At 48.3% G+C, this 25,192-nt stretch overlaps 1 protein-coding gene across 2 annotated transcripts; it reads left to right on the top strand.

Annotated features, from left to right (window-relative positions):
- The first annotated feature begins 13,531 nt into the window (after window positions 1-13,531).
- Window positions 13,532-24,872, top strand: CIB3 (calcium and integrin binding family member 3). 2 transcript variants are annotated; one of them, XM_066629062.1, is made up of 6 exons: window positions 13,532-13,582; window positions 14,761-14,795; window positions 20,824-20,935; window positions 22,329-22,476; window positions 24,222-24,417; window positions 24,851-24,872. In XM_066629062.1, the coding sequence occupies exons 1-6, from the start codon at window positions 13,532-13,534 to the stop codon at window positions 24,870-24,872; spliced, it is 564 nt and encodes a 187-aa protein (XP_066485159.1). The 2 variants fall into 2 exon arrangements, with proteins under 2 accessions (XP_066485159.1, XP_066485160.1); XM_066629063.1 differs by lacking the exons at window positions 14,761-14,795; window positions 20,824-20,935.
- The last annotated feature ends 320 nt before the right edge of the window (window positions 24,873-25,192 follow it).

The following is a 25,192-nucleotide window of genomic DNA, read 5'->3' as shown; positions in this document are numbered from 1 at the left end:
TATGCTTCCCAAACATCATTTCTCCCACTGACACAAGTGGGTATAACCGCTCCACAGAGAGCACCTGGGACATGCTACCATAGGCACCTCCCCACCTGAGTACCTGGGGGGGTTAAGCAGGGGGAAGTGACCCAGGGCAGCATGCCTACGGGGACGGCACCACCATCCATTGCTTCCCCCACAGCCACATTGAGGGTCTGCCTAAGGTGCTACAGTCAAAAAGATGGAGCATGGCTGATAGTAGACTGGTGTCATTACCCAATGCACAAAGGCCTGAAATGAAGGAACCCACAGACACCGCAAGTCCCTGAAGGCTCCAGCACAAGCTATTCTCAGCCGGTCCCCAGGACCTCCAGCACAATCACCACCCTCCGACCCTTGGTGTGCAAGCAGCCACCATCTCCAAGGCCTCCTATAAGAGCTTCCTTGCCTTCCATTCCATCTGGATTTTGAGCCCTGAGCAGAGGAGACTAGGATGTATAGAGGACTCCCAGCTCAGACTCTGCCTCTCAAGGCTGTACCTTGAAGAGGTTCTCCTACTAGCTCCAAGCTACGTGTGTCAGCAATGTTTATTTTTCTTCACAGAATCACCCTAATGAAAGCAGCCACATGCGGCCCTGTCTTGTTGGCCCTGTGTGTAGCAAACCTCAACAACTGTTCAAGGGCCTACCTTGACAGCAGTGGCCACCTTGGCATGCAATATGTTAAAAAGAGTGCCTCTGAGCCAGGGGAACCCCACACTGTCCAGTAGGGAAGGGTGACCACTGGGACAGAGAGCAAAATTTGGCGCCAAGGGGATTAGCTGGAACCCAGGTCTATCCAGCAGTTGATCTGGGTTCCAAGTCTGGCAGGGAGCCCAGGTCTACCCACCTGGTTGATCTGGGCTCTGAAAGTAGTGCTCATGCTCCCCCAAATACAGACACTGGAACTGCCCCTGCTGGTGGGGGGGGGTACTTCTGCTAGTGTGCCTGGGGAATTCTTTAACCCAAGGGTGCTCAATACGTCGATCGCGATCTACCGGTCAATCGCGAGGCAAAATGAGTTGATCGCAGGCTTCTCTCCCGTCCACGCATCCCTGGGAGTGAGCCCCGTTGACTCTACTGGGGCTAACTCATGAGTAGACCTGGCGAGGAGCTGCTGGCAAGCTTCTCTCCTGTCCACGCATCCCTGGGAGTGAGCCCCGTTGACTCTACTGGGGCTGACTTACCTTTCCCCTGTTTTTGCACTGGTATGTATGGAGATCTGCCCCCCCAACTTCCATCTGTTGGTTCTGTGTGCAAGGGGTTTTGCACTGGTCTTGCTGTGATGTCTATATAGAGATCTTCCTTCCCCCACTCCTTTCCCCTGTTTTTGCACTGGTATGTATGGAGATCTGCCCCCCCAACTTCCATCTGTTGGTTCTGTGTGCAAGGGGTTTTGCACTGGTCTTGCTGTGATGTCTATATAGAGATCTTCCTTCCCCCACTCCTTTCCCCTGTTTTTGCACTGGTATGTATGGAGATCTGCCCCCCCAACTTCCATCTGTTGGTTCTGTGTGCAAGGGTTTTGCACTGGTCTTGCTGTGATGTCTATATAGAGATCTTCCCTCCCCCACACTTTCCCCCTGTTTTTGCACTGGTATGTATGGAGATCTGCCCCCCCCCCCCAACTTCCATCTGTTGGTTCTGTGTGCAAGGGGTTTTGCACTGGTCTTGTTGTGATGTCTATATAGAGATCTTCCCTCCTCCACACCTTTCCCGTTTTTGCACTTGTCTGTATAGAGATCTGCTCTCCCCCCCCCACTTGTATTGGAATCGAGGAAGATCTGGTGAGGAGGTAGATGTGGTGTCAGCAGTGGCCCCTTTAAGGGTAAGGCCTGGGCATCCAGCAGAGTGTGCTGCACAGCTGAAGCCACTTGAAGGCAATAGGGCCCTCAGGGATATAAGAGAACCTGAGGCAGGAAGGGCTCCACTTATTTATGTGAGTCAGCCTTTTCCTACATGAAGATCATTAAGTCCAAGTACCATTCCACCATGACTGATGAACATTTGGAAGTGTGCTTGAGGCTGGCTGTCAGCAGCTACTGTCCGGACTATGCATCCTTGGCTGATTCACTTCAGTGCAAGTCATCAAAGTAAACTCAAGTAATTACAAAAAATGTTTATAGTTAATTATGTTGTGTTGTGCAATATTGGCTCATGCGGTTATGCAAGGTACACCAACATACATTGCACACATAAATGTTATATGTTATGATGGTGCGAACATTGTAAAAAAACTCTGGTAGGTCTCCAGGCCTTGCTGGGTTTCAAAGTAGCTCTAGAGCCAAAAAAGTGTGAGCACCCCTGCTTTAACCACTCTTCTGCCAGATTCCCAATCCAAGCCTCACTTAGAGAATTTATGCCCACTCTAAGGCATAGCTCCCCTTTTGTTCCCCAACAATGGCCCCAGTTCTCTACGGCAGTACTGCTAGACTCCACCACCAGGGTAGCTTGCCTGTGTAAACTGCAGGGACCCAGTTCCTAAGGCAGCAGTCCTTCCAGGTATAGCAGCACAGGGGAACCTACTGATCCTGAAGGGCCGCCCTTCTGGACATCTTGTGAAGAGACTTTGTGGATTGGCTGGCTAAGCTGATCACATACCTAAAACAAAGGAAGAGAATGCGGCAGGAGATGGAGGAGACGAACTGGAAAAGGATGACAAGATCGGCAGCCGGCCAGAGGAAACAGCGCGGTGTGACCAGGACGTGTGAAGCGGGTGACGAGACACAGAGCCTGGATGACAGTGAGGGAGATGAGCGGAGGAGCCCGTCAACTGAGCAGGGGACGTCCTCCATGGAGGTGTCCCCGCAAACCGGTGAGAGGGGTCAGAAGGGGAAGTGATTGACTCCAGCGAAGGGAAAGGGAGAGAGAAGAGGCTTACGGAGGAAGCTTCAGTGGGTGGTGGGAAGAGAAGTGAAGGAAGCAGAGACAGTGGGGGGTGATAACGCCTCCGACTCAGACTCTGTGCAGGTTCAGCCCCTTAGTTGGGGATCGAAGACTGACTTGAGGGAAAGGGAGGAAATGGAAATAGAGCCAGGGAAAGAGGGGGAGAAGGAGTTGAAGGATAGAGGGTGGGAAAGAAGGAGGAGGGGGCGAAAAGGGAGGAGGGGCCTGACTGGGTAGTTAAAGAATGAGATACTCGGGGGTTTTCTGCCCTCCCTTCACCTTTTAAGGAATCGGAGCAGAGACAGCAGCAGTCGAGATGAGAAGGCAGATGGGACTCATCAACCTGGGAAGGCAGCTCATCTGAGAGAAGGAAACTCTGACCTCAAACCTCCACTGCCTTGTGGCTATATCCAGTTGTGGAAAAGGCTTCAGGAGTCAACCTCGAGGCAAAATCCGGAGCCGGAGTCCCTGAGGCAGTTCATGGCTGAACACAGTCACGTTCTGGCAACTCCTGCAACGCCGCTGGAACCAACCGTATTGGCTTCTGCCTTTCCATTGGACCATTTCAGCGATGTGGAGAGGGGGGATTTGCTGCATGGGTAACAGCCTATCCTCCATACCCACTTTACCCAGGCTTCGCGCACTGGAGAGGACACTCCAACTTTGCCATATGGCGTCGGCACAACACAGGAAGCAGCAGTTTACCGGTTATAAGTCTTCGCTTGATTGGTGTAGAGTGTGACACCAGGGGCTGCTTCCAACGGTGGGAGAGATCATTGTATCTCATTGGGCAGCTACTGCCCGCCTTAAGCTGGGCAGTCCCCAGCCAGTAAGGTGTTGCCTCGCCATGGTCCATTAACCTCACAGGGTGCGTGGGGTTTAGGGTGAAAACCGACAAGCGGATCGACAACTCTGCACCATGCAACAGAAAACAGAAAACTCCTGCCCTAAAGCTGGGCACCTGGAAAGTAAGGACAATGACACCTGGCTTCTCTGATGACATGCAAGAAATAGATGACACATGCAAAACAGCTGTCATCGCCATGAAGCTGAGCAGACTGCAGATGGACATCGTCACCCTTCAAGAGACAAGGCTGCCAGATTCCGGATCTGTCAAAGAGAGAAATTTCTCATTTTTCTTGCAGGGAAAACCACCAAACGAAACCAGGGAACATGGCGTTGGCTTTGCAGTCAGAAATACCCTGCTGGAATCCATCATCCCACCTACTGCGGGAAGTGAAAGAATTTTGTCCCTGCAGCTACAGTGGAAGACGAAAGATTTGCAGAGATTATAGGAGCAGAGTTACAAGGTAACTAGTACACCTTGCATGACAAAAGGCTCCTGATTCCCCAACGAATGGCACAATCTCTATTAGAGAGAATACATGAAGGAACTCAAATGGGAGGAGCAACATTGGAAACTCTAGTCAGAAGACACTTATATGTCAAGAACTTGACTCCTCTAGCCAAAGAAATATCAAAGAAATGTGTAACCTGTGCAAAAACAAACCCAAGATGTGTAAAGGCAGGAATCCCTGGGAAATTCAAAGTAGGCTTTCATCCAATGGACATCCTGCAAGTGGACTTTACAGAACTACCCTGAGCACAAGGTTATAAGTACATGCTTGTGTGTGTGGACACCTTAACAGGATGACCTGAAGCCTGGCCTACTAGAACTGAAAAGGCCACAGAGGTCGCAAAGATGCTCCTGAGAGAAATCATACCACGCTATGGCTTCCCAAGCAAAATAAATTCTGATAATGGACCTGCGTTTGTAAGCCAAATAGTGAAGGCAGTGGCCAAAACACTGGGCGTGCAGTGGAAATTACATGCAGCATTTCACCCACAGAGTTCTGCAAAAGTGGAAAAGATGAATCAAACACTGAAAGCCAGTCTTACTAAGATGCAGCAGGAAATGTATATTTTGTTTAAAATAAGAACATTTAGTCTGTATGAAAATTCTCAAAAGTAAAATAGGCTAAATTTGGCCCTGGGATCAATGAAATACAACTCCAATTACTTGAAATTATTTGATCGAGAGTTAAAAGTTGAAACTTAGTGATAGAATGAACACTGTATTAGAGGTAAGTTAGAAAGTAAATGATGATGTATTCGCTAATATAGTGATGAATATTTGTTTTGTGACGAACTTTCGTGTTCGGAGTTGTGAATAACAGTAGTAGTATGTTAATTTAAAAAATGAAAAAATATATATTCCTATATACGTATTCCTAACCCTAACCGTAACCCTAACCCTAAGGAGAGAGATGCCGGGGTAGTTATTGCAGTTACCCCTGTCAACTTTGTTCTTGTACAGTGTGACGATGTTTGCATCCCTCATATCCTGGGGTACTCCACCTTCTTTCCAGCAGAGACAGAGGATTTCATGCAGCTCAGTGGCGATTATCTCTTTGCAGCACTTTAGGACCTCAGCAGGGATGCTGTCTTTCCCAGGTGCCTTGCCAGAGGCAAGTGAGTCCAGGGCCACATTAATTTCTTCTAGGGTTGGTTCACTGTCAAACTCCTCTAACACAGGCAGGCACTCAGTGTAGTTCAGTGCTTCTTCAGTAACTACACTTTCTCTGGAATACAGCTCAGAGTAGTGCTACACCCAGCATTCCATCTGCTGCGCCCGGTCCTGGATGACCTTGCCTGTGGCAGACTTCAGAGGGGCAATTCTCTTCTGTGTTGGACCTAGGGCCTGCTTGATACCATCATACATCCCCTTGATGTTGTCCGTGTCAGCTGCTATCTGTATCTGGGAACAGAATTGGAGCAAGTAGCACATCTCATAGCAGTCTGCTGGACTTTGCTGTGAGCAGCTCAGAGGACCTGCAGGCTGCGCTCACTGGGACAGGCTTTGGATGCTGCCTGAGCTCTCTATATTTCCTAAAATCTATATTTCCTAACCCTAACCTTAAGGGGCAAGGAGCTGTGGGGCAGGAAACCGATGGACACCCAGGCATGGACAAACTTTGTCATGTCCAGGCTCCAGAACCAGGCCAGCTATGACAAGAGCGGGATGGCCTGGGACAAGTGGCAGCAGAAGTGGGGCTGGCTGTGGAGGTGGCTGCGGGAGGCACACTCGCCCATCACCTAAAGAACCTCAGTTGAGTGCTGCCACAAACTGTAAGAAACTGACCAGGCCACTACATCAGTGTAAAGAGTTGTAAATAGGTATGAGACGTTTGCATCCACACTTGTATTTGTGTTTACTTCGCATCTGTGTTTGCATTTGTGTTTGTACCTGGAGGGCCTTTGTTGGGGGGAGGGCAAACTGGGGGAATGTAACCTTTTAACTTGGTACTTTGTAACTTGTAACTGACCCTGGAAGCTTGTACCCGTATGAAGCAATACGTGCCATGAACTGTTTAGCGGAGCTCTGCTCATGAGTGTGTAACGGGCATCTCCAAGCAACGTGTGGAAGGATGGCAGTTTTAACCTGTTAAAAAAATTATTTTCCTAAAAGAAGAAATTATTTTCCTAAACCTAACCCTAACCCTAAGGCAGGGTGGAGTCCTGAGCTGATTAGAAATCAACTCCCCTTTAGAAATCAACTCCCCTTTAGAAGACAGGGACCCATCCCCATTGAAGACAACAAGAGTAGAAATCGAGGAGCCTGATGAGCAGGGTTGGTCCCTGACCTTTCCCAGTGATCCACTGGACAGATATTATCTCAAAACAAAGTATTGCCTGGCAGAGGGCTTGGTGGAATCCACCAAATAAGAACACAAGAACATAAGAACAGCCCCACTGGATCAGGCCACAGGCCCATCTAGTTCAGCTTCCTGTATCACACAGCGGCCCAACAAATGCCCCGGGGAGCACACCAGATAACAAGAGACCTGCAAGGCCTCCTGGGAATTGTAGTTAAGAACATAAGAACAGCCCCACTGGATCAGGCCATAGGCCCATCTAGTCCAGCTTCCTGTATCTCACAGCAGCCCACCAAATGCCCCAGGGAGCACACCAGATAACAAGAGACCTGCAAGGCTTCCTGGGAATTGTAGTTAAGAACATAAGAACAGCCCCACTGGATCAGGCCATAGGCCCATCTAGTCCAGCTTCCTGTATCTCACAGCGGCCCACCAAATGCCCCAGGGAGCACACCAGATAACAAGAGACCTGCAAGGCCTCCTGGGAATTGTAGTTAAGAACATAAGAACAGCCCCACTGGATCAGGCCATAGGCCCATCTAGTCCAGCTTCCTGTATCTCACAGCGGCCCACCAAATGCCCCAGGGAGCACACCAGATAACAAGAGACCTGCAAGGCCTCCTGGGAATTGTAGTTAAGAGCATAAGAACAGCCCCACTGGATCAGGCCATAGGCCCATCTAGTCCAGCTTCCTGTATCTCACAGCGGCCCACCAAATGCCCAGGGAGCACACCAGATAACAAGAGACCTCATCCTGGTGCCCTCCCTTGTATCTGACACAGCCCATTTCTAAAATCAGGAGGCTGCACATACACATCATGGCTTGTAACCCGTAATGGATTTTTCCTCCAAAAACCTGTCCAATCCCCCTTTAAACGTGCCCAGGCCAGACACCATCACCACATCCTGTGGCAAGGAGTTCCACAGACCGACCACACGCTGAGTAAATAATTTTTTTTTGTCTGTCCTAACTCTCCCAACATGACTTGAGTCAAACTATCAAGGAAAAGAAAAACAAGGACTAAGGGGTTAAAGGTTACAAGATGGGGTTAAAGGTTAGCCTCTGTTTCTGATAATTTTTCTGATGAGGATTTCTCTAGTGAGCAGGAATGCAAACAATATAGCAGAGACACAACTTTGTCAGACCAAGGGCCTGAGCCTAAGAAAGATTTGAGAATTCTCTCTTGGGAGGAACAACTAAAGGCCCCTTTAGAACAAATTCATTAATGGATACTAAATCCTCCATTTGATGAAAATGACATGGTCAGGCTGACCCACATGGCCCTGAAAAAAAGCATATATTAGTAAGGACTTCAGCAAATTTGGCCAGGAAAAGTTATTTCAGTTCTTCTCCAAGACAAAGACATGCTTGCTTGATTAAAACAAAAGCCAGAAGCCTCCATTAATGATGCCAGTAAGCTCTAAGCTTTAGCCTTGGTGGTAACAAGGAAAATCATCTGTATGAGGAAACTGAAGCAAACTAAAAGGAGATATCCAGACTGGTTGAGGGAGGACTAGATGGTTCACGTGTTTCAGGAGGTCTTTCATCATTGGGAAAGTTGTGCAGCAAAAAGTACAGGATCCAGCCCTCTGAAGTCACCTTTTCTAAGGGATCTGGATGATCCACACTCTGTTATGACAGCAGAAGAGTGTTAACTGGTTAACCAAATTGGTGACTTACCTGAAACAAAGAAGGCAGGAGATGCGGAGGGAAGAACATTCGCAATGGAAAAATAAGGATGCCTGAACCAAAAAGGTTGTGCGTTCAAGCAGGAGGGAAGGAGCCCAAGCTGGACAGAAGGAGGTTGACACAGTCAGTGCCGATGACGAGGAGATCGGAAGGGTCTGTGGCAGCAATCAGTGGACACCGCCTATAAAAGGAGTGTCCCCACAAATGGGTGAGCTTGGAAAGGAGGGAGGAAAACATTTGTTGTTTCAGGCTTGGCTTTGTCTTCAGAGCCCACTTCAGTTGCCCTGAAGGACACGGAAGGGAGGGAAGGGGAAGGACACACCGCTAGGAGGAGCCTTTGTGGGGAAGGGGAAGAAAGTCCAATAGGTGGACTGGGCACAGAAAAAGAACCCAAACGTATGAAAGCCAGCTGGGGTTCAGAAGTGGAAATGAATGAACAAGGAGAGGAGGTGGAAAATAAAGAGAAGGAATGAAGGGCTTGGAGAACAGGAGCAAAGGAAGGGCTGGGAAAAGGTAAACGTCAGTTACAAGATCCTTGCACTGTGTTTAATTTCCCCCTTGTTAAGGAAACAGCTGTCCAAGGAGCAGGGAATGTGATTGCTGCAAGTGAGGATGGAGAGACCGCAAGGAAGACAGGCACAGAGGCAGTAACTGAGCTAGGAGGCCCAAGTAGTGGAAAGGACTCTAAGAAATACTCTAAGATGGATGGAGGGGGGAGTGATCCCAAATGGAAAGAACGACAGAATCACAAATATCAGTGTGGAAAGGCAACAGCTGGACTTACAGTAGAAGGGAGAGGGAGAGGAGAGAAGAGAAGATGAGACAGAAGGAGAAAGAAAGAGCAGGGAAAGGGAGACAGGGAACAAACCAGATAGGGAACCTCCCCAGCCCCCCCCCCCCCAATCCAACCAAAGAGGAAATGAGAACATCCAACACCCATTCAAAGGGTGTGGATGGCTGAGAAAGGAGGGCTGCACTAAGGGAGAGCATTCGCAAGGGGGCAGAAGAGGAACTCCTCTGAACTTCAAGTGAGGAGGGCTGAAAAATGGATAAGAATGGAAGGAGGCAGTTGTGATGGGAATTAAGGTACTTTGTATTATCATCATCATCATCATCATCATATAATTTGGGATAAGGTAATTTGAAATTTGTATTTTGTAATTTGCATTTTGTAAAATGTAATGTGTATCATGATGAAAAAGTTATCATTAAGTAACTTTTCAATACATATAATTTGTAAACGTGAATGACACGTGTATTTTTATTTTGGTTCTTTGTATTGTAAATCTGGAGGTATACACCTGCCAAAATGTAAGATAATTGTGACTGTTATTGATATGTTTCTTTTTCTGTAGTATGGTGTGTGTGTGTGTGTGTGTGTGTGTGTGTGTGTGTGTGTGTGTGTGTGTGTATAAAGAATCTATATTCCTAAAAAATCTATATTCCTAACCCTAACCCTAACCCTGTGCCCCAATTTACTGGACCTTTAAATTATGTTCTAACTTAGATTAATTTTAACTTGGGTTAAGTATTTGTATTGGCAACCTTCAGTCTCAAAAGACTATGGTATCGCGCTCTGAAAGGTGGTTCTGGCACAGCGTCTAGTGTGGCTGAAAAGGCCAATCCGGGAGTGACAATCCCTTCCACACTGGGAGCAAGTGCAGTCTGTCCCTGGTCTGTCTCCCTGGCTATGGGCCTTCCTTCTTTGCCTCTTAGCCTCAGACTGTTGGCAAAGTGTCTCTTCAAACTGGGAAAGGCCATGCTGCACAGCCTGCCTCCAAGCGGGCCGCTCGGAGGCCAGGGTTTCCCACTTGTTGAGGTCCATCCCTAAGGCCTTCAGGTCCCTCTTGCAGATGTCCTTGTATTGCAGCTGTGGTCTACCTGTAGGGCGCTTTCCTTGCACGAGTTCTCCATAGAAGAGATCCTTTGGGATCCGGCCATCATCCATTCTCACGACATGACCAAGCCAACGCAGGCGTCTCTGTTTCAGCAGTGAATACATGCTAGGGATTCCAGCACGTTCCAGGACTGTGTTGTTTGGAACTTTGTCCTGCCAGGTGATGCCGAGGATGCGTCGGAGGCAGCGCATGTGGAAAGCGCTCAGTTTCCTCTCCTGTTGTGAGCGAAGAGTCCATGACTCGCTGCAGTACAGAAGTGTACTCAGGACGCAAGCTCTGTAGACCTGGATCTTGGTATGTTCCATCAGCTTCTTGTTGGACCAGACTCTCTTTGTGAGTCTGGAAAACGTGGTAGCTGCTTTACCGATGCGCTTGTTTAGCTCGGTATCGAAAGAATGAGTGTCGGAGATCGTTGAGCCAAGGTACACAAAGTCATGGACAACCTCCAGTTCATGCTCAGAGATTGTAATGCAGGGAGGTGAGTCCACATCCTGAACCATGACCTGTGTTTTCTTCAGGCTGATTGTCAGTCCAAAATCTTGGCAGGCCTTGCTAAAACGATCCATGAGCTGCTGGAGATCTTTGGCAGAGTGGGTAGTGACAGCTGCATCGTCGGCAAAGAGGAAGTCACGCAGACATTTCAGCTGGACTTTGGATTTTGCTCTCAGTCTGGAGAGGTTGAAGAGCTTTCCATCTGATCTGGTCCGGAGATAGATGCCTTCTGTTGCAGTTCCAAAGGCCTGCTTCAGCAGGACAGCGAAGAAAATCCCAAACAAGGTTGGTGCAAGAACACAGCCCTGCTTCACTCCGCTTCGGATGTCAAAAGGGTCTGATGTGGAGCCATTGAAGACAACAGTGCCCTTCATGTCCTTGTGGAAAGATCTGATGATGCTGAGGAGCCTGGGTGGACATCCAATCTTGGGGAGAATCTTGAAGAGGCCGTCTCTGCTGACCAGGTCGAAAGCCTTTGTGAGATCTATGAAGGCTATAAAGAGTGGCTGTCGTTGTTCCCTGCATTTCTCCTGCAGTTGTCTAAGGGAGAATACCATATCAGTGGTGGACCTGTTGGCTCGGAATCCACACTGTGATTCTGGATAGACGCTCTCTGCAAGTACCTGGAGCCTCTTTAGTACAACTCGGGCAAACAGCTTTCCTACAACGCTAAGGAGAGAGATGCCGCGGTAGTTGTTGCAGTCATCCCTGTCACCTTTGTTCTTGTACAGCGTGATGATGTTTGCATCCCTCATGTCTTGAGGTACTCCACCTTCTCTCCAGCAGAGACAGAGGATTTCATGCAGCTCAGTGACGATGATCTCTTTGCAGCATTTTAGGACTTCAGCAGGGATGCTGTCTTTTCCAGGTGCCTTGCCAAAGGCAAGGGAGTCCAGGGCCACGTGAAGTTCTTCTAGGGTTGGTTCACTGTCAAGCTCTTCCAGCACAGGCAGGCACTCAATGTTGTTCAGTGCTTCTTCAGTGACTACATTTTCTCTGGAATATAGCTCAGAGTAGTGCTGCACCCAGCGTTCCATCTGCTGCGCCCGATCCTGGATGACCTCGCCTATGGCAGACTTCAGAGGGGCAATTTTCTTCTGTGTTGGACCTAGGGCCTGCTTGATACCATCATACATCCCCTTGATGTTGCCCGTGTCAGCTGCTATCTGTATCTCGGAACAGAGCTGGAGCCAGTAGTCGTTAGCACATCTCCTGGCAGTCTGTTGGACTTTGCTGCGAGCAGTTCGGAGGACCTGCAGGTTGCGCTCACTGGGACAGGCCTTGTATGCTGCTTGAGCTCTCCTCTTTTCCTCAATGACTGGTGTCAACTCCTCAGAGTGGGCTTCAAACCAGTCTGCCGCAGAAACAGCAGAAACAGAGGAACTATGAAACTGCCAACCTGAGTACTGGTGGTGTTATCTCAGTCTGACTGTTGAAAAGATCAGGATTGGCAGGCAGAGTTTGAAGGGCTACCATCATGAAGGGCTGCCATCATGATTAAACCTCATACCGACTGAAAAGGACTGCAATACTAGGCATATAATATCCACCAAAAGCTAGTAAAACATCAGAGTTTGTAATATCTGAGAATGACACTATTCAACAATATTTTGTCAATGCAAAAGTGACCATGTTTACTATTATGTTCCCTTAATCTTTATCTTGTTGTGCAAATTTCTGCTTTCTGGAGTCAACATGATAAGAGCTATATAATGGATTTAAAATATGGGGTTAAGTATAAGGTAATTGTAAATAAAGTAGAAAAGCTTGCTTTCCTCTTTATCCTCCTCTGTTTTATTTATTTTCCAAGTGCCTCTGCCTTGGGCTCTTACTCACAAGCAGGACTCTGCTTCTGCTCAGAGTACACCTAAGTACACACACTTAAGTATTTATTTTTGTTGCCTTCACTCAGCTCCTGTGCCCCAACTTACTGGACCTTAGAATCCAAATTACTGTGCCCCAAATTCCTGGATCTTAGAATCCGTCCTTCAGGTTAGATTAGGTGCTAACTTAGGCAAAGCTAAGGTAAAGGTAAAACTAAATTTCAACGTTATTATTATTAACCGTGTTTATATACTGCTTTTCAACAAAAAGTTTACAAAGAAAATCAAACAACTCATGGCTCCTTGTCCCAAAAGAGTTCACAATCTAAAAAGATGCAGACACCAGCAGACAGCCACTAGAAAAGAAAAAGAGTACACTTGTTTTCTCCTTTTCCTTCTTCCCCTCCTCTTCCTCCCTCTCCAAAACTCAGAGTCCACATGCCTTCTCCTCCTCGCACAGATGCTGAACTCACTCTGTCTTACCTTGGCACTTTGTTCCAGAGGCACTTAGTTTCAAAGGCCATGTGCACTTCATGCAGAGGCTCATGCGGTAGCAGGCTCTAGCTTTAGCAGGCTCCTGTTGGAAAGGGTTCTTCTGCAAGGTGAAAAGGGGTGAGAAAAAGAGGTTTATTTTAAAAGACCCCCCCACCCCAGGAGTTGTGATCTGCTGAGATAGAGGGCGGGGGGTGTCTATAATGTCTGTTTAAATCCTACAAGGATCTGTAAAATATTCTTTTTTTAAATTTTGAAAGTTTTTATTAGCTGTCCAGAAGTATTTCCTTACATCTATTGGCAGCTGTCAATTCCCCCCCCCCCTTTTGTTATTCTTTACAGGAAAAGCAGAACTCTCTAGCAAACCAGATGCAGATGAGTGATGCTTGGCACATAACTCCTGCTGCCTCCAGAGAACTAAAGATTTGATGCAATGCTCCTCTTCTGATGCGGAGATCCAAAGAGCAGAGAAGGCTGACACCTGATCCCTTACAGGCTAGGCAGCTGCACTGTTGCAGCTTTTCATATTCTGATACTCACCCCCGAGACATGGGACAAAGACCAGGGCTCAGAAATGGGGAACAAGCAAACGGTCTTCACTCCAGAGCAACTGGATGCGTATCAGGTAGGGGCAGGCCGAGGCTGAGAAGGGCAAAGCTGCGCTCTCCTTTTCTTGCTGCTTGAGCCACTTATGGGGCATTACTAATGTAGGCTACAGTGTGAAGAAGAGAGCCTCTGGGGGGATCAAGCGCATGGTCCAGCCAGTGTGGGTGGGAACTGCTAAAGCAGACGTGCGAAAAGAGCCCAGGCAAGAGGATGAGAGTGCAATGTACCAGCAGCTGCAGCAGCAGAATTTGGTTTCAGAGCCACCATCTTTTGTGGGTTATCTTATCTGATTTCAGAAATGGGCAATGTCAGAATGCCAGATGATTACGGGGCTGGGGCACCTTCCTTATGAGGAAAGGCTACGGCGTTTGGGCCTCTTCAGCCTAGAAAAGAGACGCCTGAGGGGGGACATGATTGAGACATACAAAATTATGCAGGGGATGGACAGAGTGGACAGAGAGATGCTCTTTACACTCTCACATAACACCAGAACCAGGGGACATCAGCTAAAATTGAGTGTTGGGAGAGTTAGAACAGACAAAAGAAAATATTTCTTTACTCAGCGTGTGGTTGGTCTGTGGAACTCTTTGCCACAGGATGTGGTGATGGTATCTGGCCTGGACGCCTTTAAAAGGGGATTGGACAAGTTTCTGGAGGAAAAATCCATTACGGGGTACAAGCCATGATGTGTATGCGCAACCTCCTGATTTTAGAAATGGGTTATGTCAGAATGCCAGATGCAAGGGAGGGCGCCAGGATGCAGGTCTCTTGTTATCTTGTGTGCTCCCTGGGGCATTTGGTGGGCCGCTGTGAGATACAGGAAGCTGGACTAGATGGGCCTATGGCCTGATCCAGTGGGGCTGTTCTTATGTTCAACAAGGGAGGGCACCAGGATGCAGGTCTCTTGTTATCTTGTGTGCTCCCTGGGGCATCTGGTGGGTCACTGTGAGATACAGGAGGCTGGACTAGATGGGACTATGGCCTGATCCAGCGGGGCTGTTCTTAGGTTCTTACAGCCAGAAATTCTTTTGACTGGCTCTGTCTTTTCATGGTTAGTGCATGTCATGGTGTGGGGGAGTCACAGCTTGAAAAAACTGGGGTGTTAATACTAGAAATAAACACCTGGGTCATGTGCAGATACTGACCCCCCCCCCAATGGAGGCTTGTCATTCCATTTTCTTTTTTTCTGTATTTCAGGATGCAACATTTTTCACAAGAAAAGAGATTCTGAGGTGAATATTTTCACTTTAAATCCAAGTGTTTGTATCAGCAAAACGAAAGGCAGAAGCAGCCCTTCTGCTGTTTATCAAGCAGAGGGAAATAGAACTTGATGCACTGACAGGCTCCACACAAACAGCGAAGGAACTGATCCTGTGTCACTCTCAGACTCGGTGCTCTGCAGAATCCCTTGTTCTTTCTCCCTGTGAGACCCCAGCCTGCCAACAAGTACTCAAAAAGGTGAGGCTGAAGTCCACGTGTGCATGCATGTGTGTGATCACATGTGTGTGTACATGTGTGATTTCAACAGAGCCAACCCCCTGCAGTTAATACTTTCCATCTTAGCAAGTTGTTTCTTTTTCAGAACAGTAGCTATTAACACTGCTCTAAATTTGCACACACATATCCTGAAAAAAAAGACCTGGAAATAAGCTAGTTTCAAAGGAAGACTCAAACCTAAGGACAACCCCAGGTGTTTTTGGTTCCTGCTGACCCCATGGTTCTTTTGCCTTTCTCGCAACCACCTCCACAGCCAGGTCCAACTGGGAAATTCATAACTCTTAAGAGAATGAATCCTACTCGGCACAGGAGGGCCGTGGGCCAAGGCCCGGAGGCAGGAGGGCGGGGAGAGGGGAGCATCTGAGTGGGAAGCAATCTCCCCCACTTTTGTAATGTTCTAAGCAGCAAGAAGGGCAAAGGATATGAAAAGGTGCAGCCTACATATGGATGTGCTTTCCTGCCTGGCATGAAGGCCATAATTGTATCATGAATAAGGCATATATTATTGATAAGGAGCCTTTTGAGATGTCAACCTCATTGTTCCCATCCACTTTCACTGATGACAGCTGTGAACAGCAGCGACTCCTCAGCCCTCTGCAAGAGCAACAGAAATGAACAGAGGGAAGGGGGAGCAAAGAGCCCATTTGCCCCCACCCCACCTCCATTTTTCCAAAGCGCTCTGTTCAAAAAATCCCCACTGGCAAAGCAGGAAGAGGCTTTCAACACAAATCTAGGCATGCTTACTCAGAAGTAAGTCCCATTTTGGTCAGTAGAGCTTACTCTCATGTAAGTGTATGTAGAACTGCAGCCTTCGGCAGCCTGCTTACTTAGCAGTAAGTGCTACTGCATTCAGTCGGACTTGCTCCAAAACAAATGTGGCTGATATGCAGGGAAATTTGGGGGGGGGGGGCAGATAATTTAGGAGTTATGCATAAATGTGTCCAGAACTGGCAAGAAGCCGCTTTCCCAACAGGTCGGCGAGATCTCCGGAGTCCTGTGCGGCAGCCGTCAAATCCACTCTGCCACTCGAACATCCTGAGCTCTCCACAGACCTTCCTGATGACTTCACCTTCTGTGAAAATGTGGACAGCAAGGTGGAGGGGGCCGTAGGCTCCTCCCTTCCCTGTACTTGGCTGACCTCTTCAGAAAGTCTGGCTCCACCTTGCAGGGACAATTTGTGCCAACTACCGCCTAAATCTACCCCCCAGTTCTGCTGCTCCTGATTCTGCCACCCTTCCCCTCATGCAGTGGTTTTCAACCTGGGGTGTCACGATGCCCCAGCCAGAGAGCCCTGGCCACTTTTCCTTTAAGAGGCAGGGGCAGGAGGGAGGCAGCAACACAATCTCCAGGATTGCATCACTAAGGGGGGGGGGGCGCATGGACTGGCATTTACTTACCAGTCCCTGCCGCAGCCTCCCAGGGTGCAGGGAGCCCTGTGCAACATTCTGCAGGGCTCCCTGGGTCTTAAAAAGTGAAAGAGGAGTGATAGCACTCCAACTCCGCTAAACCGGAAGTCGAGCACGATTGCTGCACTTTCACTTTTTAAACCCCGGGGAGCCCTGCACAAGGTTGTCACATCGCTGCCTCCCCCCTGCCCCCTGCAAGAACTTACTTGTCGTATACTTGGTCTCACTCCCAGGGTTTTGGGGTGCTCAGAGTTGTTGGTTCTGAACCCTAGAGCCCTCAAAGATCCCTGTTCGGTAGTACTGCCACCACCCTGTAAGAGCCAGTGCCTCAATCCAGGGAAACCAAGACCCTCTAGGCTTAACTATATCCCTTGTTGGCACTGAGCACTTTCTTTACTTAAAGTCTCAGTCCTCAAGTTGGCAACCTTCAGTCTCGAGAGACTATGGTATCGCGCTCTGAAAGGTGGTTTTGGAACGTCGTCTAGTGTGGCTGAAAAGGCCAATTCGGGAGTGACAATCCCTTCCACAACGGGAGCAAGTGCAGTCTGTCCCTGGTCTGTCTCCCAGGCTATGGGCCTTCCTTCTTTGCCTCTTAGCCTCAGACTGTTGGCCAAGTGTCTCTTCAAACTGGGAAAGGCCATGCTGCACAGCCTGCCTCCAAGCGGGCCGCTCAGAGGCCAGGGTTTCCCACTTGTTGAGGTCCATCCCTAAGGCCTTCAGATCCCTCTTGCAGATGTCCTTGTATCGCAGCTGTGGTCTACCTGTAGGGCGCTTTCCTTGCACGAGTTCTCCATAGAGGAGATCCTTTGGGATCCGGCCATCGCCCATTCTCACGACATGACCGAGCAGCAACTGTTACCCTGCACATGCCTGATCTCGTCTGATCTCGGAAGCTAAGCAGGGTCAGGCCTGGTTAGTACTTAGATGGGAGACTGCCTGGGAATTCAGGGTGCTGTAGGCTTATACCATAGTCTTTCGAGACTGAAGGTTGCCAACCAGTCCTCAAGTTACTAGTTCACAAAGAGGATTTTTGGTAGCTTGCTGAACGGCTAGGCAGGATTCTGAAACTTTGTCCCCAACAGACAATGAACCAACATGGTAAAAGGATTTTTACTTTATTAAGTACATAGGTTACAAAAAGTTACAAAAGGCAGCAAATGCTAGAGGCATAAAAACTTCTACGAAACGTATCAGCATAAAATAATAAAGCTAACTGGCTATCTCTATTAATTCCTAACGCTCACCTGGGTCAGCTTCTTTTGTAGATCCTCAGTTACCTATGAGGCCACATGGTCCTGGCGGGGCAGGATATGCTCCCACCACCTATCTCACCAAGAGACAAAAACCAAAGATGAAGACAAAAGGCAAAAGACACCCCTTTGGGCTTTGTTCTTATACTTCTCATGCCAAGAGGATGGTGTGATTCTCTACTCATTTCAAACTGCCCAATCATAACTCTTGGGGACAGAATCTTCTCGAAGTGGGGCTGGATGCTAGTTCTCTTAGTTCTCCCCCTCCCCACTGGGGATTCCTGGGCACCTCTCTGGCTACTGAGGTGCTACATTTATCACCTCCCATGAGTTGTAAATTCTTTGCAGCTAGGACTCAAGCCACTTCTATGTTACTGGGTTACTTTGGTTCAGGCTTTGCAATGCTACTAGGCTTGAACTGCACATATTCATGACATTACTGCAGCTCAAACTCTCCTAGAGAATTTGAGAATCACTACCCTAATGCATGCATGCTATCACGCACATGTACGCACATCCGTGTATGCAAATGTACACCCTACAGTCCGTCACTGGTTCACACCAAGTGGGTGCATACCAGGGTCTGCCCATCTGTGTGATGACCCCATGCTTGATGAATGCTGAAGGAGAGCATAAACTGTGGCAAAAGAAATGTAAGAAGGTGATAGGGGAGGCCAAGCGAGACTATGAGGAACGCATGGCCAGCAACATTAAGGGGAATAATAAAAGCTTCTTCAAATATGTTAGAAGCAGGAAACCCGCCAGAGAAGCGGTTGGCCCTCTGGATGGTGAGGGAGGGAAAGGGGAGATAAAAGGAGACTTAGAGATGGCAGAGAAATTAAATGAGTTCTTTGCATCTGTCTTCACGGCAGAAGACCTCGGGCAGATACCGCTGCCCGAACGGCCCCTCCTAACCGAGGAGTTAAGTCAGATAGAGGTTAAAAGAGAAGATGTTTCAGACCTCATTGATAAATTAAAGATCAATAAGTCACCGGGCCCTGATGGCATACACCCAAGGGTTATTAAGGAATTGAAGAATGAAGTTGCAGATCTCTTGACTAAGGTATGCAACTTGTCCCTCAAAACGGCCACAGTGCCAGAAGATTGGAGGATAGCAAATGTCACGCCTATTTTTAAAAAGGGAAAGAGGGGGGACCCGGGAAACTATAGGCCGGTCAGCCTAACATCCATACCGGGTAAGATGGTGGAATGCCTCATCAAAGATAGGATCTCAAAACACATAGATGAACAGGCCTTGCTGAGGGAGAGTCAGCATGGCTTCTGTAAGGGTAAGTCTTGCCTCACGAACCTTATAGAATTCTTTGAAAAGGTCAACAGGCATGTGGATGCGGGAGAACCCGTGGACATTATATATCTGGACTTTCAGAAGGCGTTTGACACGGTCCCTCACCAAAGGCTACTGAAAAAACTCCACAGTCAGGGAATTAGAGGACAGGTCCTCTCGTGGATTGAGAACTGGTTGGAGGCCAGGAAGCAGAGAGTGGGTGTCAATGGGCAATTTTCACAATGGAGAGAGGTGAAAAGCGGTGTGCCCCAAGGATCTGTCCTGGGACCGGTGCTTTTCAACCTCTTCATAAATGACCTGGAGACAGGGTTGAGCAGTGAAGTGGCTAAGTTTGCAGACGACACCAAACTTTTCCGAGTGGTAAAGACCAGAAGTGATTGTGAGGAGCTCCAGAAGTTTCTCTCCAGACTGGCAGAATGGGCAGCAAAATGGCAGATGCGCTTCAATGTCAGTAAGTGTAAAGTCATGCACATTGGGGCAAAAAATCAAAACTTATATATAGGCTGATGGGTTCTGAGCTGTCTGTGACAGATCAGGAGAGAGATCTTGGGGTGGTGGTGGACAGGTCGATGAAAGTGTCGACCCAATGTGCGGTGGCAGTGAAGAAGGCCAATTCTATGCTTGGGATCATTAGGAAGGGTATTGAGAACAAAACGGTTAGTATTATAATGCCATTGTACAAATCGATGGTAAGGCCACACCTGGAGTATTGTGTCCAGTTCTGGTCGCCGCATCTCAAAAAAGACATAGTGGAAATGGAAAAGGTGCAAAAGAGAGCGACTAAGATGATTACGGGGCTGGGGCACCTTCCTTATGAGGAAAGGCTACGGCGTTTGGGCCTCTTCAGCCTAGAAAAGAGACGCTTGAGGGGGGACATGATTGAGATATACAAAATTATGCAGGGGATGGACAGAGTGGATAGGGAGATGCTCTTTACACTCTCACATAATACCAGAACCAGGGGACATCCACTAAAATTGAGTGTTGGGCGGGTTAGGACAGACAAAAGAAAATATTTCTTTACTCAGCGTGTGGTCAGTCTGTGGAACTCCTTGCCACAGGATGTGGTGCTGGCGTCTAGCCTAGATGCCTTTAAAAGGGGATTGGACGAGTTTCTGGAGGAAAAATCCATTATGGGGTACAAGCCATGATGTGTATGCGCAACCTCCTGATTTTAGGAATGGGTTAAGTCAGAATGCCAGATGTAGGGGAGAGCACCAGGATGAGGTCTCTTGTTATCTGGTGTGCTCCCTGGGGCATTTGGTGGGCCGCTGTGAGATACAGGAAGCTGGACTAGATGGGCCTATGGCCTGATCCAGTGGGGCTGTTCTTATGTTCTTATGTTCTTATGAGAGCTAATCTCCCCCAAGAGTCCAGGGACATGGGACACCTCCCAAAAACCTGCCATCTTCCTCAACCTGTGTCCTGAGGTCAAGTTTTCCACTCTCCTCATGACTGGGCCAGCCTTGCCCTGCCACCACAGAAATTTTCCAGGAGTTTGTAAGAGCTACCCAAAGCAGCTCGCTGTTGAGCTATGGTGTGGTACCAAAAAGACAACTTAGAAAGGACATTTCCGCAGAATTACTTCTCCAAGTGATCTCAGGCTGAGTTTGGTGGGTTCCAGGAGAAATTCCTATTTTGTTGGTGCTTGGAAAAAGAACCAGCTGCATTTTGTCTCACACCCTGCACGTGACTGAGTGATGTCTGAATCATGTCAGGCTGCTGTGCATCAGTGTGCACAAGACAGGTGGATCCAGCCCCGGGTCAGGCAGGTGACTGAGACACCCGTCTTTGCTTGCAGGTTATTCCACAGGTACCGTGACTTGGCCCCTCAGCTGGTCCCGCCCAACTACACCAACAGGCCCAGTGTGAAGCTCCCCTACGAACTCATTAGCAGCATGCCAGAGCTGAAGGTACTGACCATGAACACCATTCGGCAAGACACTCTCGAAAATAATGCAGCAGCAGCATTGCCCCCCGGCTTCTTCCCACTTCTTTTCACAGCTCATGTGTATTGCGTGGCTGCTCTCTGTTGGTATGTTTGATGCGTGTTGCCTGCAGTGTTTGATGAGGAGTTCCTTGCTACTTTTAATGGTTTTGCAGCTGTATATTGTTTTATGTGTGCTGGGACCTGTTTTAATGTTTAATTTAAGACTGTATAGTTACTGTATATATGATGTTAGCTACCTTGGGAACCCATCTTGGGGGGGGGGAGGCAGAATATACAGGAGGCCTCCATATCCGTGGATCCTGTATCCGCAGTTTTCATGAATCAGGTCTGCAGAGCCCTCCCATACACGCCCCCTCTGAAGGTGAAGGTAGAGCCTCTCCCCTTGCCTCTGGAGGGTCTTCTGAGCCCAGCAGAAGCCAGGCAGGCAGTCTCTGCTGGGCTCAGAAGACCCTCCAGAGGTGAGGAGAGCTCTGCTTGCCTCTGAAGCTGTGAAGGAGATGTGAAGGAGCATTCCCAGGTATTTGCAGTTTCACTTCATCATGAGGAGTTCCAAATCAGAACCTCTGCAAATACTCGGACATGCCTGTAAATGCATGAAACAGATCATTACAAAAATAAAGTGCATTGCCAGGGTTCAGAGAATGTGGGCATCCTTCCAGTTCCCTAGATAGCCTTGAACAAAGGCCATCCAGAAGCCGCTCCCTTTTTTGCAGAGAACAAAAGAATAATTGCAGTTTCCTGCAAACAAAGAATCAGTTCTGGGGTGGAACTTTCCCTGCAATTCGTGCCATACTTTGTCTATTTCCATTTGCTCTGCCTGCACCTTGCAGTAGTAATTTGGGGTGCATAGGGTGATTGACAGGGGGTGCGATGGGTAGCTATGAACTTAGTAGTGGCATGCCAGCGCTGAAGTACTGACCCATGAGCACAGCATGGCAAGACATCAGGGACCAGAGCCTCTCCTCACAAAGAATGCAGCAGCATTGGGCCTCCCCTTGCATGGACCTGCCTGGCAGGAGGAAATGGGACTTGATGGCCCTTTGACTCCTGTTGACTCTGTAACTGGGTGCAATAATCTGACACTAGGCTGTGCTTCTTATTCACACTTCACTTCAGAGCAGCCCTCGCTTCTTTCCAGCAGAAACAGAATAGAACTCCTCCTACCAATTATTTAGTTAGAAGAAAAATATCCTAAGCAGGGCAGTTCTCTTCAACACTGGGGAACAGGGAAGGCTTGGGTTGCTCTTGGTTGCCTAAGAGAAAAAAAAGGCTGCTGATCTGTTCTTAAGAGGACCAAATGGAGAGTGGAAGGGAGGCAGACTTTGCATCAATTCCTACTTTGTTTCCCTCCCCAGGACAACCCCTTCCGGCAACGGATAGCTGAGGTCTTCTCTGAGGATGGTGAGGGCAACATGACCTTAGATGACTTCTTGGACATGTTTTCTGTGATGAGTGAAATGGCGCCCCGAGACCTCAAGGCTTACTACGCCTTCAGAATCTACGGTGAGTGGCACCAGGGAGTCCGTTGTCTGGCTGTTATCAGGAATGCCTGTTGCTCAGACAGCCACCTCAGCCTGGCAGTGCAGGCCAGTAGCTCATCATTGGCGCTCCCAAGGACTCCAACTACAGTGAGGCGAAGCGTCTCACTGAGCTGGAATCACTGAGGACAGCCAACATTCAGTGGCATAGCTAATGATCGTGCAGTCCGGTCTTTTGAGCCAAGCTCAAAATGATGCCCCAGAAGTGACGTCACACCCAGGCTTTTAAAAAGTGAAAATTGGGGAAAACCCACCCCCTCCCTCGGCAATTCACCATCCACTTTCTCTGCCGCCTCCCCCAGCTAATGGGATAGCTAAGGCATCTATCTGCTACCTGGGGTCAAATAAAGTTTTGTAGCCAACAAAATCAAATTTAATTAAGGAAATAAATAAAAAGTATGTCTCTTATTGGTTAGAGACACTGTGCTGGGGCGAAGAAGGTGGTTATTCTCCCCCTGCTAAACATGAGAGAAGCACCCCTTGAAAAAGTGCCTTTGCCCAGTTAGCAGGGTAACTGTATTATGCTGTATCATAACAACATCTCATTGGCTCTCAGAACAATCAGTCTCATAGGTCAGTTTTGAGTTAAGGAAATCATTTTTTGTTCCATAAGGCAGTTGTGGTTTCATTTTCTGGTTACCGGCCGTAACATTTGATAGAATACAGATATTCCAATGCGGATTATTTCATTTCGTTCTGCATTAAGTTACCTTTCCAATGATACATAACATGATGGTATTCTTTGTAGATACCAATGTTTTCACAATTTTGGCCACTAGTGTCAAGCTCAGCTTGTTGCCTCCCTAAAACGTTTTGCCCTGTGAAATTGCTACCCCCTGCACCTTCTTAGCTATGCCACTGCCAATATTTGTTCCACTTGGCTGGCCCGCAGTCACTTGGAAGGAATTCATCTCTCAGGATAAAATAAGGGCTACTGTCACAGTGATCATTCTCGAAGGAGAATAGTAGGATCTTGAGGCCACCAGACTTTGTGACAGAAATTCAGTGGGTGAAATTTTTCCAGATGTGGGGATGAAGTGATAGGAAAAGACAGATCCGTTACACAGTTATTAAAGGCCTAAATTAAATCCTATAATTGTTTGTTGCCCCACAGAAAGTAATGGTTTTGCTGAAAAATATAAACTGTGATTTTGCATGGCTACTTATGGCAGCTGAGGGCCCAAGACTATCCAACTTTCCAGCACCGGTGCAGCCACAATGCAGCCACAAGGTAAGGGAAAAAATGTTCCCATACCTCAAGGAGGCCTCTGTGATTCAGTGCATGCTCCATTGGCACTGCTGCACTGGCACTGGAAAATTGGATAGGATTGGGCTCTGAATCCCTTAGAAAAGGGTTAAAGTGACTGTGTGTGCGTGCGTGTGTGTGTGTGTGTGTGTGAGAGAGAGAGAGAGAGAGAGCGCTGTGGTCAGATCCACCCACGTACCACACCCCCTGAGCACTCCAGGTAGGATGGGGGGGAAAGGACCTGGTATGCAAGGAATGGCATACCCCAGTGGCATACCCACAGAGTGGCACTCCCAGCAGACCCCCACAGCTTCCATGGCCAGGTATGCATCTCCTTCCTCGAGCAGAAAGGAGGGAGCTCTGAAGGGAGCTTGTATTGGACTTGCAGAGTGAGAAGTAGAGCAGGTGACCCAGTACTTCTTCCCCGGTCCAAAGCTGAGAGTTCCAAGAACTCCTTTCAGCAGACTTCAACGACGACGGCTACATCTGCAAGTTGGACTTGGAGAAGACGGTCAACAAGCTGACCCGCAAAGAGCTGACCCCAGAAGAAGTTTGTCTGGTGTGCAACAAGGTGATTGATGAAGCTGACTTGGACAATGACGGCAAACTATCCCTGGAGGATTTCCAGCACATGATCGTACGAGCCCCGGACTTCCTCAGGTAAAAGACCCTACAGTCCTGCACTCGCTCTTCCTTGCCCTTGTGGGCTGAGGCAACTCGGCCCAGTTGCCGTTGTGAAAGCCTTCTTGCAGAGAAGTCACACCAGATGAGAGTGCCCTGAGGTTACTGGGCAGAATAATTCCAGCACCCCACTCCCCCCACCCCAGTGAAGTATGCTAGCCCTGAGAAACTGCTGCTGTGGGTTGCTTCATAGAGCACTGGGCTGCAGTCAGCTGAGCACAACTTCTGCAACCTTCTCTTCTTAGGTCAGGTTCACACATACCCCATAATCACACAGGAATTTTTTCCTAAGCTTTCTGCACAATCATTAGGTTGAGGCCCAGCTGAATGTTTGCTCCCCACATTCTTATTCCTGAGTACTTGTCTGATGATGAGACACAAATTCATAAGTATTCCTGTACATTTTTAACAGCACTTTTCATATTAGAATCTGACCAAAGAAAATCTCCACCCAGAGATGGACATCCCAAGTGTCACAGCTGCACCACCTCATCCAGGACCAGGTCTCAGGTTGGCTGTGATGAAGACATCTGAATCTGGAGCCGTTGGAGGCATCATGAATGGCGGAGGACACACAAATGGCACCTGCAGGCTCCAAGGGGAGGGAACCAAATGAACTTTACTTTTGTCTCCTGCTGTAAAGTTATTAGACATGAGACTACCTGGGGGAATGTCACTTTTGTCTTCTGGCTTGGGGGAATGCTGCATTTTTGACAAGGAGAAATCTTCTCAGGCACGCAGAGAGGGAGCAATC

The sequence above is a fragment of the Tiliqua scincoides genome, chromosome 5 (genome assembly GCF_035046505.1).
Source record: "Tiliqua scincoides isolate rTilSci1 chromosome 5, rTilSci1.hap2, whole genome shotgun sequence".
Taxonomy (NCBI): domain Eukaryota; kingdom Metazoa; phylum Chordata; class Lepidosauria; order Squamata; family Scincidae; genus Tiliqua; species Tiliqua scincoides.
The sequence above is the reverse complement of the archived record's forward strand: the minus strand, read 5'-3'. Positions and strand labels throughout refer to the sequence as shown.